The sequence below is a fragment of the Schistosoma mansoni genome (genome assembly GCF_000237925.1).
Source record: "Schistosoma mansoni, WGS project CABG00000000 data, supercontig 0037, strain Puerto Rico, whole genome shotgun sequence".
NCBI classification, from domain to species: Eukaryota; Metazoa; Platyhelminthes; class Trematoda; order Strigeidida; family Schistosomatidae; genus Schistosoma; species Schistosoma mansoni.
The window spans coordinates 585,929-598,890 of record NW_017386026.1 but is presented as its reverse complement, the minus strand read 5'-3'; the positions used below and the strand labels follow the sequence as shown (position 1 = coordinate 598,890).

The 12,962-nt window shown below is 31.6% G+C and overlaps 1 protein-coding gene across 1 annotated transcript in view; it reads right to left on the bottom strand.

Annotated features, from left to right (window-relative positions):
• The window catches only part of Smp_124500 (ADAMTS peptidase (M12 family)), a gene marked incomplete at both ends in the record, with an annotated part of 79,481 nt that overhangs the window by 43,834 nt on the left and 22,685 nt on the right, over positions 1–12,962 (bottom strand). Inside the window, 7 exons of the mRNA XM_018790731.1 lie at positions 1,700–1,845; positions 2,557–2,667; positions 2,778–2,919; positions 3,934–4,064; positions 5,731–5,821; positions 8,150–8,213; positions 10,101–10,246. Coding sequence (XP_018645973.1) covers positions 1,700–1,845; positions 2,557–2,667; positions 2,778–2,919; positions 3,934–4,064; positions 5,731–5,821; positions 8,150–8,213; positions 10,101–10,246 — 831 coding nt within the window. The remainder of the gene's footprint in view (positions 1–1,699; positions 1,846–2,556; positions 2,668–2,777; positions 2,920–3,933; positions 4,065–5,730; positions 5,822–8,149; positions 8,214–10,100; positions 10,247–12,962) is intronic.

Below are 12,962 nucleotides of genomic sequence, written 5' to 3'. Positions count from 1 at the left end.
TATGAAGATTAGTTGGAGCTGCATTTTGTAAGGGATGGGTATCAACTGAGATGCTGTTTTTGGATTAGAAAGTATTGAACATGTTTTTTCCTAGTTTAATTCCCTTCAAAAGTCCACACCCACGTCTTTAATACTTGTCGAACTCTTGATCTTCAGGTATTGCTGGAAAGTCGTTATCCTTTGACTAGTGAATCAGAACCCAATGGTCCATTTCACTGAACAAATTTCTCATTTATCTTATGTGAATGGAGGATAGAGGAAACAGTTAAGTAGTGTTTATGTAGTATTGAATGTACCTTGAAACTGTAGCCTGCACATTATTCATTTGATATATAAAAATGAAAAATTCAAGCTAAGAAACTTAATCGTGTTTATGAACTATTAAATAATTTACATAAAATGCTAAATACTAATTACTTCGTCATAAAAAAACCTTAGAATGAAGAAATATAACTTTTGTATATTTCGGAATAAAAGTCACCTCTTAGTTCATTAGCTCTATGATTTCAACATTTACTGGTTGAACTATTAATATACTATTGTACCGATCGATTAATTTTATGGTCTCAATGAAAAAAATTTTCGAACTACTAAACAGCTGTGAAAAATGACGTTACTGTTATACGGTGTATATCTAACAAGTTGTAAGTTAACATATCCTTATATTATTAAAATCACAAACTGATCCAAGTTAAACAACTATTAAGAACCTGGAAACTTTGGGTGGTTGATTCAAACTAGTATGGGACTCGTCAGCATTGAGAATCTAAGAACTTCGGTAACGCACGAGAATTCTCAATCTTTTCAGTTTATTTATTTAACACATGAGGTTTGAACGGGTTTGTTTGATTTTCCTACCGGTATAATGATATGTGCGAAAAGTTGAAATTTGTCATGTTATAGACTTGCGTTTTGTCGTGTAAATCAAAATATCAATGCAAAAGCCAACGCAATTCGAAATACTCTCAGACAGAACTTATTTGTAAATTAGAAAGGTCATTTACAATTAATCAGAATGTTTCGTTGTTAAGTGTCGAGTTATAATCAATATGATGATAATAAAATAAATCTTGCCAATAAAATGTATAGTAGGAGACTTCCGACGGGTGAATGGGGATATCAGTAATAATAATAATGATAATAATAATGTCGTGCGGATATATTATGTAATAGAAGTGGTGCTGTGAAGGTAACTACGGTAAAAAATTCATATAGATTGGGAGAGACGAATGTGTAAATTTAGGAAAAAGCAGGGATGATAAAAACACAAAAGGAATGTTTAACATATAAAATCGTTTAACGTACTAACAAGTCTTAGTTTGTACTTTATAACACCATACAATAATTAGGGACTTATAACTGTAGAGCCTGGTGATGAAGTTAATGAAAACAATATTCGCTCACATATTTTTCGTTTTTAAGTATTAATTTATTCATAGTGTTCTCTAATTAGCTAGGAAATGGTAGTACGTTTGTGGAGGATAGTTTTGTAGTTTGTCCCCATATAATACTATTACCAAATTATAAACTAATTGGTTGATATGGGTCGAATTTTTAGGAAATAATGTGTCGCCCAACAGAATTCTGGCTCTTGTTCTTTTATTATGGAAAAATGGGTGAAATTCAAAATAGATTTGCATTCTTTATGTTCGCCTTGATTTATAAGAGGTACATAAAAACGAACATATACTTTACTTACAACAATATTCACATCTTTATTGAGCCTTCCAGTAATTGAAACAATTTCTTCCCGACTACGACTTCCACTGTAGTAAAGCTCGGCTCCAGCGAATGGTTCATGTGTTTCACCTCTACGTATTTGAGTTTTTAATTCCTCAAATATCACTTGATTGGAGAGAAACAATGGAATTCGTTTATGCAAGGAGAAAGATTAAATTGATCGAGAAGGTATAACTCATTTTCATTTCAGTATTTGAATGAATACACAACGACTGATCCTTTCTTACATTTCAGATAGCTGCTTATTCAGTTCAACATGAATTATTGATTACTATCGGGAAAGTTTCGTAAACTTAAATGAGATGCTATATAAGATATTACTTGTAGGTAAATACAACTGATTCTGTGTTGAATAGGTTAATCAATAATACTTGTTGGTAGAAATGGTGAGTGGTTAAATGTTCAAATTGACCTTTCATTGGTATATTCTGGTGATACCTTTAGTTCTCATGGCTTTGAAAAGCGATCATTGATTGCTAAAGTGTTGATCTTTTCCATTAAAGGTGCTAATTACCCGAAAAGTAACATTGGACCTCTTCGATCTAAGATTTTGACCAACGATTAGATCTTATACATAAGATTAATGGTAATTCAATAATCAACAAGTGTACAGAAAAAGCATCTGCAATCTAATCCCTGGATAACGAACCTGAACAAATACTATCTCAGGAACCATCTGTAAATCACTAAATTAAAATCTAACACTAATGAATTTCATACATTACTTAACATAGTTGATAAAATATTGATATAACTTCAAAAATAATGGAACAAAATGATATATTTTTTTATGAATAGTTAAATTTTTAAACTTACACAACATAAAATCGTCATACGAATCTGAGGAGTAGGGAGTATTACGATCAGAAACTTTTCTGACAAATGCATTTGTAACTCCTTTCGGAATACGCACAGCTGTCATTAAACCTAGACGAAACAATACGATTTTTTGTTAAAAAATCAAGGTTTATTTTTTATTTTAAATAAATAAAGCTTCTTCATCTAATTTAATTTGTTAATTTATAAATTAAACATACCACGTGGATAAGTACCAGGTGGAGTTAATGTATTTCCATTGAAAACGCCTTTTATTTCCTCACAGGTACTATTATCTCCACCGCATACACGACAACGATCAAAACGTAATCGAGAGCCCAAAATACCATCACAACCAGTTTCCTGTAAGAAAATATAATATAATAATACTTAAATATATATCTACAGTCTTATGTTCACATAGATGGGAAAGATGAAAACGTAGAAGGTTTTCTGTTAAGATTTCGCTTTGTCGATTTTCTCATGTAAACTTTAATATTCATGATCGACTAAATCTAAAGGGTTAAGTAGTAGACTCAGAGTCACTTATGTCTACACACTGAAGAACTCAGTGTAACAAACAAAAAGTGAACCGTTTAGATCATTGATCGACCTTAACTAAACAAATATTACAGACCAGGGATGATTACGCAGCTGCTTTATCTTAGTATTAGACTCTTCAGCCGTGTGTGTTGATGAACACCGTACTAATGATAGGATTCAATACTTTCAGACCTGGTGCCCACTAACCATGTGGCTGCTAAGCTCATATCAAATGATTTACATTTCTTACTGTAATTAATTAATAATATTACTCAATCGCTACTCAGTCATTCATTATTTTCTTACGTCTTATGTAGATTCTAGAGGTTGAGTGCTCAAGAGCGATGACTTAGGTCCTGGGCCGTGAATGTATATTTCTGAGGAGTCGTATATTAGGACGAAACATCTGTCCAGTGCTTCATGGTTTGCAATGATTATCGGACTAGGATAATTTTGTGATGTTAACTATTTGTGAATGATTATCATTTTTTCTTACACCATGATCAAAATATTTCTGTGAAAATGATACAAAGCGCTTACACCTGTTTTTTATAATTAATGGAAGTGTTTCTAGATTGTAGGTAACTAAATAGAGTTTCACTTTTAAGACATGCTACACGATCACTTAAATACAATTTTCACACTGAAAACACTGTATGCTTTATCACTTTTGTTTAGTAATGAAAAATAAATAAAACTACATTTGTAGGTATCCATATCAAGGTTGGGATATAACGAAAATATACTTATTATTAAAAACTATATTTAGTTACGAAAAATATCCTGCTACAAATGAGATCGGAAATGTATTTTTATGCTTAATTATCAACTTACCCAACATTTGCCTTGTATGCATATATCATCTCTTAGTGCATAACATGGTGTTCCATCTGGTAAACTGAAACCATGGGATACAGAATGGGAATTATACAAACAGACCAAATTGCATGATGTAGGCTCACCAACTACAATGAAGCAAATAAAAGTTGTTAAAGAGAAAAGAAAAAACTTTATACGTCACAGATAATCTAAAAAAGTTTATTATAAATATTATTTTCAGGACCTAGTTTATAATTTGATTGTTTATGAATGGTCTGAACCAAATTCTCTGTTCTAATGAAGATAATAATGAAAATTGGTTAAATTTTTTAACCGGTTAGAGGAGGTCGTTAGGAAACCTTGGACATGGATTTCATGCAAGGTATACCACTAAAAACACGGAAAGGGTGGCTGATTGTCATGTCTTAGTATGTGACTCTTCAGCAGTACATATCCAAAACCTCACCAGGGAACAAACCCAGGACCTTTAAGAGTACTGAGTTCGCTTCGAGTAGTTTGTATTCTTAACTTTATTCAATTCATGATATTGCTAAACTGTCTTCCGATTGCGATGCGTTAAATGATTAGTAAATTTTGATTTTTACCACTTTAATTTGTACACTTTATTTTGCCAAGGATGATTTGGTTGGCATGTGCGTCTTTAGTACATTTTTGATAAATCATTTGGTAATTCATTTTTTGAGTATGATTAGATGTTTTATTACTGTTATTATTGTTAAAACAACTGAAAATCGACAATTAAAACATCTTATTAGTAAAGAACACCAGTTATTTGATTCCGTGGGAGTAGAAATGTTCTAAACGAAATCACTCCTATGTCTCATTGTTTACCGTTTACATCGTAAAATCTTACAAGCAAACGACATTTCCAGTAATGTTAAAAGAAATAATATGAAAGCTGTGCATGATATTGTTATGTTATAAACATTAAGGAAATGAAAATAGCTATTCAAATTTGAACTGTTGGTAAACACTTCTAACGAGGAATTGATTAGTTAATGAATCAAAGGTGAAAATTTAATGTAGTTCATTTTAATAACGTATAATGTTGGTAATATAAAGTCTAAACAACTCTTTTGTTGGTTATATTCATCAAGGATTGATTCCAGTCGGAGTACATTTTAAAACTGAGTAGTGTTGGGTCCTTGTATAAGACTTCTAAGAGTTGATAACAAGCCTTGAAGGTTCTAAACTTTATCCCTAGTGGGGCCACATGTTTCTAGTGGTATTTGATTGTACACTATGATGAAACATCTGTGTAGTGCCGCCTGGGTTTTAACAGTGACCTAAATGAGATCAGGCTACGGTGAACACAACTCATATACTAGGTTAATCTCCTAAAAACCTCTTCAGCTAAACTATGATGATTATTGTTTTATTTTTCTGTTCACTACTAGTTAATGGAATCCCATATTTATGTCTAGTTGTTATTATTATGAGGTAAAAGAAAAAAAAGTAATTTCAAAATAATTGAGTTAGTATTAAAATATCCTTATTACTAAAGCCTTGAATTATTTCTTTGGTGAAATTTTATACTGAAGTTTTACCAATCGTTTCCGGTATATACGCACTACATTAGTGGTCGTCTGTATATGGTAGATCAGTGGATGCAAAGTTTGTGTTTAAAGAGAAATGTACTACGGTTTAAGTCCCAATGTAAGCACCAACCCTAGGATTCAGTTACATTCAACTAAAATAATGAGCGAAATATTAGTCCTGAATTCTAGTGCTAACAGTTACAATTCATCCACCTTATTGTATTTATCCGTTTTAACAAAAATATTAACTTACGTTTTGGAAAATAAGCTCTTAATTGACCTTTATATTGTCCATCTATTTTATCGCATAACGTTTGGCGAATATTCAGTTGCTTCTCACACGGCTTAATATATTAGCAGTATATATAAAATAAAAGATAACAGGGTAATTGTTATATTGCTGATAACAAATCCTATCTATTAGAAAACATAAAAAGTAAACTAAATTCTATAAACGGAAAAAAAATTATAACGAATATTTATACAGTAGTAAAGATGTTTTAATAATGTTGAGAAATTATTGTTTAGTTGAATGTTTTGTGTAGATTAATTCAATGTCTACACAATTTTCACCTCATACGAACACGATCAAGAAAACCACTGAAAACCAAAGAGCTTGAAAAACAATTTTGAACAGTGTACATACAACATTCCACATACAATCAAAATCATGACCGTCGTGTTTTGTAATGAACATTTATCTTGGGAAATTAATAATTTTCATGTTGAACTTATCAATTTGGTATGTGAAAGAAACCAGTGAAGATAGTATAGAACAGATAGAATTTAGCTAGGAGTTAAAACTGGAACAAGCGTTTCGTCCTATTTGGGATTTGTCAGAATGTACCTGCTTCTCAGTACTTATGTTCACTCGAAGATTCGAATCAAATACTTTTCGTTTTAAATGCCTTACGAATTATCCACTAACCTACTGAGTCCATGTATCCATCTAATTGTGCAACGAGTATGAATTCAATTTGATTTAGAAAAGCATTGGAGTTTTCTTGTTGTTGATACTCTTTTGATCTGTCGAATCCAAGAGTATACATCAACTTTAAAATATAAGTACATCCAGTTGACAATTCCCAAAGAGAACGAAACACTCATGATAAATTTCCTCCCCTACGAGCCATGATATATCTCTTTTATAAAAGTTGCGACAAAATGGTCATGATAAGTTGGGTCGCACAAAATGTACATGTGCCAACAACGACTGATAGAAATTGATTCAAGGAGACGAACAACAGGAAAACTCAAAACAGTTACAAAATAAATTGTTTTTTTCTTTATTTGCCACCAAAGAAATTTCCATTTTGTTGCCTATATTAAATCAAGTTAGGCTATTAAAAGACAAATAGTTTGGGTATTTAGTTCAATTATTGAAGGACTTGATTCTAAATTCGTTACCTTCAATTCTAAAACCCATATTTAGAATACATACAACATTTTACATAGGTTCTGAATTGTTCAGACTTTACCACAGATTTCGAGAATCACTACGTTGATCCAATATCAATTGTGCTGTGTGGTGGTACAGTTAGCTGATTCTCATCAGACCAAAGAGTTTTATTGAAATCACTCATGATAGGCAATACCGCTTTATAAAACCTCCGGAAAAACCCCAAGTCATGCTATTAAATCTGATTGGTTCAGAGCCCTTTGAAAGCCTAATCTCTCAAGAGACTATTTAACATTGAAAACATTTGATTTGACAGACTTTCTTAGTATTTTAAATTTGGATTGAATATTCCCACTTTGTTTTATTTGATTTACTTCTTAGACTACATAATTTCCTCTATTGAATGTTTTTACCATTATCAAAAATAAAATCTGACAAAAACAACATGTTTCAAAAAGGGTGATTTTTTGAGTTTTTTATAATATCTTAAAACACTATATCCTTTTTATGAAAAATTTTTATAATTTTTCAATCTTTTGTTTCAGTTGTTGTGACTGGTAATATAGTTTATCAATGTTTAGTTATTTTATTATGATTTCAATATGGTAAACTACTTAAATATCATATGATGAACTTTTAGAGCAAAGTGTGATTCATAGTTTACATCACGAAATGACTCCAGTTAAGAAAAAAACTACTTAACATAAGTAAGATCTGGTCTGATATTTTGCTCTGGTTTTCAACTCTTCAGTGGTATGTGTCCACGATCCCTACAGAGATAGAATGTGAGACTTTCTGGATTCATGGCGAGTGCTTAGTCCCTAGACCACTGACCCGGCACCCACCGGTGTTATTGCACATAATTTTTATGGGCTTATAGAGACTTGCTCAAGAAATCTTTGTCATTAATATTACAAATGCACTGGTGAATAACTGTTTCATAGCTGACAAGGTCACAGCTTCTCACTGGAACTCCTAGAATCGAATCTCAAAGTTATTTATTAATGAGCACATGATTACTCTTAGTGTAATGCTTTTGCGGAGACTTTTAATTTTCATAGTTTACATGACTAACTGACCTGAGTTAAACAACTGTTGAAAATCAAGGAGCGCTAGTTTTTAACAATTGTCTGAGTAATATCACTTTGTGATGTAAACTACGAAAATCGATAACCTTTTCAAACCCATTGCACTAAAAATATTATGAATTCTGCAAAAAATTTAAAATCTGTATATCACATGTATGAAGTCAATGAATTAACACAAATCCTACCTCATTTCCACATGATCTCATTCGAGTTCGTGTTCCGTGACAAAAATTACCACCATTTTGAGGTCTGGAATAGGATGTATAGAAGAATGTATGGTAAAAAATGTCAAGTTGATGAATTAAAGTTTCTTAGTGATTAGGTATCGATCTATTCAGTGAATTATACCGAAAGTTCATTTTCTTGTTGGAGTTCATTGATACGCCTTTTACTGATGACTGTTAAAATGATAACAGTATTGAAGAAAATTTACCTAAATAGTTATGCGTATTAGTCCCAACTAATTACATTCCTAAATTCCAAACCTGACATGATGGAGTTTTCACTGAGTCCACTAAGAGGATTTCACTTGCAACTATATTGTAGATAAGAAAATGTTTTAACAAATATTGTTTAATTATTTTTCTTGAATTAAAGCTTATTATTTTCCTTAGAAAATAATTATAAACTCAACAGTTTCGCCTTGTAAAATACTGGTTGCCAAGGTAATTATTTCATCTTACATAATGTATCATCTTAAGCAAACGTAAAACACATCAACTACAATCAGTGAATTCACATTTCGACCAATGAATTTGTTGATTAATAAAACATAGAGTCGTGATAATTGTAAATCATACAGGCATCACTTCTTTTTCAACAATCTAAAGTTGTATAATCTTTAGAATGGGCTTGAATTATTCAGCTGTTAATATTCAGGATTGAATTCTGATCAGTTTTCATGAAATATGTGAATCATGTGTGGATAGCCTAGATATGGTCATTTTATGACAAGTATTTTAGAAAAGATGGATGGTAGCTAGTATCCACAAAAAGGCTATATCAAGGCAATTCATATAAGCCGGCAAAGGTCAATCAAAATCATTCCTGAATATCAACAACAGGGTAATTCAAATCGCCCATTATAATGAAATAAACATTGTACCTGTTGGACAGTTAGCGATTGTCTACACTCAGTAGATCAACGAATAACACGTTAACATTTCATGAGAAAAGTACTAGATTCTAGTCTCAGAATAAATGTCAATACCGAAAAGTATGTTTGTCCAACTGACGAATCCTGGACCGTATGAAGCGTGTATTCCACTGCAACATGAAGCCTGTTTTATCTGGATTTGATTTAATGACAGGTTAAAATCAGTTCAAGAACTAGAGGGATGCCAAGGAGCAGATCTATCTGAATTAGAGGTTTGTTAACACTTATTAAAATAAGTGTATTCATGCATAAGCAAATATTTAGTTATCTGTAAGTAAAAGCCTACACCATCGCAAGTCTTATAACTATCGATAAGTAGATTTCATGTATTCGTCAATGTAAAGTTTCAGGCTAGACAAGAAAGTGATTTTCGGAAGTAAACTTCGATCTTCAGTTATCCTTAATCAGTGATAGTTACCATCCATTTATGGAAACAATTCATTACTTCATTTCAAAGAGTTTGCTACTTGAACATATGATGCAGACATCTTAGCTGCTTCTTATAACCCCAGACTACTTTTTAACGTGAAATCGGACAACAGAGGAAAGGAGCAAAATATGAGTTAATGTTTTACCCCAAGGTTAATTTTTATACAGGAACTGGAGTATATTTATTGGTGTTCAGGTGACTTGATAACCTGGAAACTCCTGAAAGCATACTAAATATAATAGCAATATTAGTAATTGTACAATGAAACTTGAGCCATTTCTAGATGTTTCTGAGAATCTTTTATTCACTCGTGATTGGATAAAATACTTTCATAATTTTTATGGGCTTATAGAGACTTGCTCAAGAAATCTTTGTTAAACCATAACATATTGGAATGCAAATATTTAATTATTTCCTTAACGATGTCTGTGTAAACATTATTCATAGACATGAGAATAAATATCGTATCGGATCTGGAAATTTTTCAGTCATACTAATTATAACTATAAAGTAAATTCTGACACAAATTAGCAAAATATTACTGTCTTACTCAGGATTATTGCATTCGCGTTCGGAAAATTGTACTCCACCGCCACAACTACGTGAACACTTTGACCATGATCCCCATTCACCCCAATTTCCATGTAATGGAGTTGGATTTTCATTAGTTGATACACATCTTCCCTGAATACACCACTAAAATGGAAAAAAAATGTTGATGTTATTCCCGAGGAATTGGTGAATTCTACGTCCGACAAGAACTTAAGAGTTTAGATGAAATAATTTCAAAATTGAAATACCTTCTATTATAAAGTTACTTTAAAAATATCATTAGAAAAACGGCATAATATTTGGCAGCTTCTCCGTGTTTTATACAGTGGTACTTGGCTGAGATCATTCAAAAATGACCATCATTTTGCAGTTTTATGGTTTTGTGAAGAAAAAAATGATACGTTCCTTTTAATTATAGTAATTTGTACTTAGTTCAAGTTCTCAGCATGTTACATCTCGCAACTTCAGATAAAGATATGTGAATTTAAGTCCTGATTTTCAATACTTTTAACGATAAGAAATATCAACCAGTCTCAACCATCAAAATAAGATATTATCTAGTTATTGATGGGGATTTTTTCTCTTAAAAAACAAGTTAGTGATCAACTACTAAATACTGAATGTATTCGTTAAATATATATACGTTGACTATTTTAAGATTAAACTTTGATAGAAATTACATCAAACCAAATTCATTATAAAGTCTGAAGGATATAATAATTATAGGGCTTATAATTGACCTTTATAATAAAAACAACAATTAACCTTTGATTACTTGGGTAACATAAGTGAATACTGATCTTATTCATTGTTCACTAAACTTAAAATTTTCGAGTACCTAAAGTTTCCATAACCTCAAGGATCGGTCTTCAACAACTACTGTACAATTTTTCAAGAACTATGTTGGTGTCAATTCGATGGCCTGTATTGATTGTGTGTAAACGACACAGGGCTTTCTATTTCCCATTTTTATCAACGCATTTTATACTAATTGAATCTTAAGCTATCTAGGCATATGTTTCATAAGCTTTAATTGTATTGCTGAATTACTTCCACCTATGTACCGATGCTTGTCCACACAGTTAATTGGATTGGTACTTCCTGGTTATAAATGAAAGGACTATTAAAAGCATTCGGCTGAGCATAAACTCCATGTTGTTAAGTCATCCAAGTGTATCGTAGTCAGTGATTAAGGTTATGTTTTCATTTATTTAGTCGCGTAATTATGAATATTTTGGAATGTGTTTTATTAGAGAATTGATTCAATCTATGACCTTTGCAATCTTCTGATTTTTCAACAATCGACACCTTCGTAGCATAATCGAGTGGTTGTTTCGTAGCAAAAAAATTTATGTTTTTCATATAAGCAAGCCAAAACTATAGCGAGCGAGACACACCCTTCATCATGGATTGCAATAGCGTAAATAATATCTCCCTCTTCATCCTGGTAGGTTTTCAGGTGTAAGGTCAAAATTGAGAACAAGAGTGAGGGTTATCCTCAGTCAAACATCCTATGGTATTCTATTACAGAAAAAAACACCTTCAAAATAATTTGTTCTTCACCGATAAATGAATCATTCACTAAATATTTAAACGTTAATATTTTGAACGGAATAAAACTATTCGTTTGTGTGTGTTTATATGGAGAAGGCAATGAACTACCAAGTATTCATTGGATTCTACATGTCATATCCAATTTACGTAGATTAACTTTCTGAAGAGAACCCAAGATTAAGAATCAACACTAAGCTATTTGGTAAAATCTGTTAGAAGTTGATATATATATAGTGTCTGTATACACAGCAGGGAATTATTCCTTTGATATCGAAATTGAAAACATGTTTGTGTATTGTACGTTCATTATAGTAGTATGCTAAAATCAATTTTTTTAAAATTAAACTAACTGCTTATATGTTTGCCCTTTCAAACCTATGTCATGGTCTGTGGTAATACCAGATAGTAAATCATATTAACTGAAGACCACCATTGATGCAAGTGACAATGTATTTGTATTTATTAAACTTCCTCTTTTTCATTTTAAATTTATAAATATTAAAAACAGTTCTATTAAATTATCATAGAGTTCTTTGATTATTAACTTGAATGACTTATTAAAATTCTTGATGCAATTTAGACAAATGTTTAAGGATTTCATTTTGTGAGGGTTATCAACAATAGATTGAGTAGCGAACCAGAAGTATGTTCAAGACCTCGAATAAATTCTTATAATCTACATCGTGGTCTTGGGTAAATGATTTGTGAAAACCAATATGTACTGGATGGGGACTGACAACGAATCCCAATGTATAATAAATTAACTCTACAATGCTTCCCGGTTTTCAACAGCTACTTACTTTAGATTAGTCTTTGATGTTAATTATAAAAAGTTCTACAATACCCACAAACCCTTCATATAGTATAAATAAATAAAATATTTGTAATATTCCAATGAGTAGAAAAATTAGATTTTTTGACGTTTCGTGACTCAGCGTAAGTCACTTCTTCAGACAGTAAATAACCAAATTCACATTAATCCAAGTTTAAATAGTACAACTGAACAACACGATTATTGGGTGAGATCACTCAAAAAAAAGAAGAGTAGCTGAAGCGTTCCATATAATGCTTAATCCTAGTGCTCTCAATAGAAAGGAAGGCCTGACCATACATCCTACTTGGACTATCTATCCTAGTCACCTAGTCTGATATCATTTACAATTCACACAATTACCTTACAAATTAAACTCTATCCCTTGTCATTATAAAGGTTACACATTTTTCATCATTAACAGTGTACACATACATACAAAATTACACACATGTCGCTTACGAATCACCTTAACCTCGAACCCAGGACCTACCA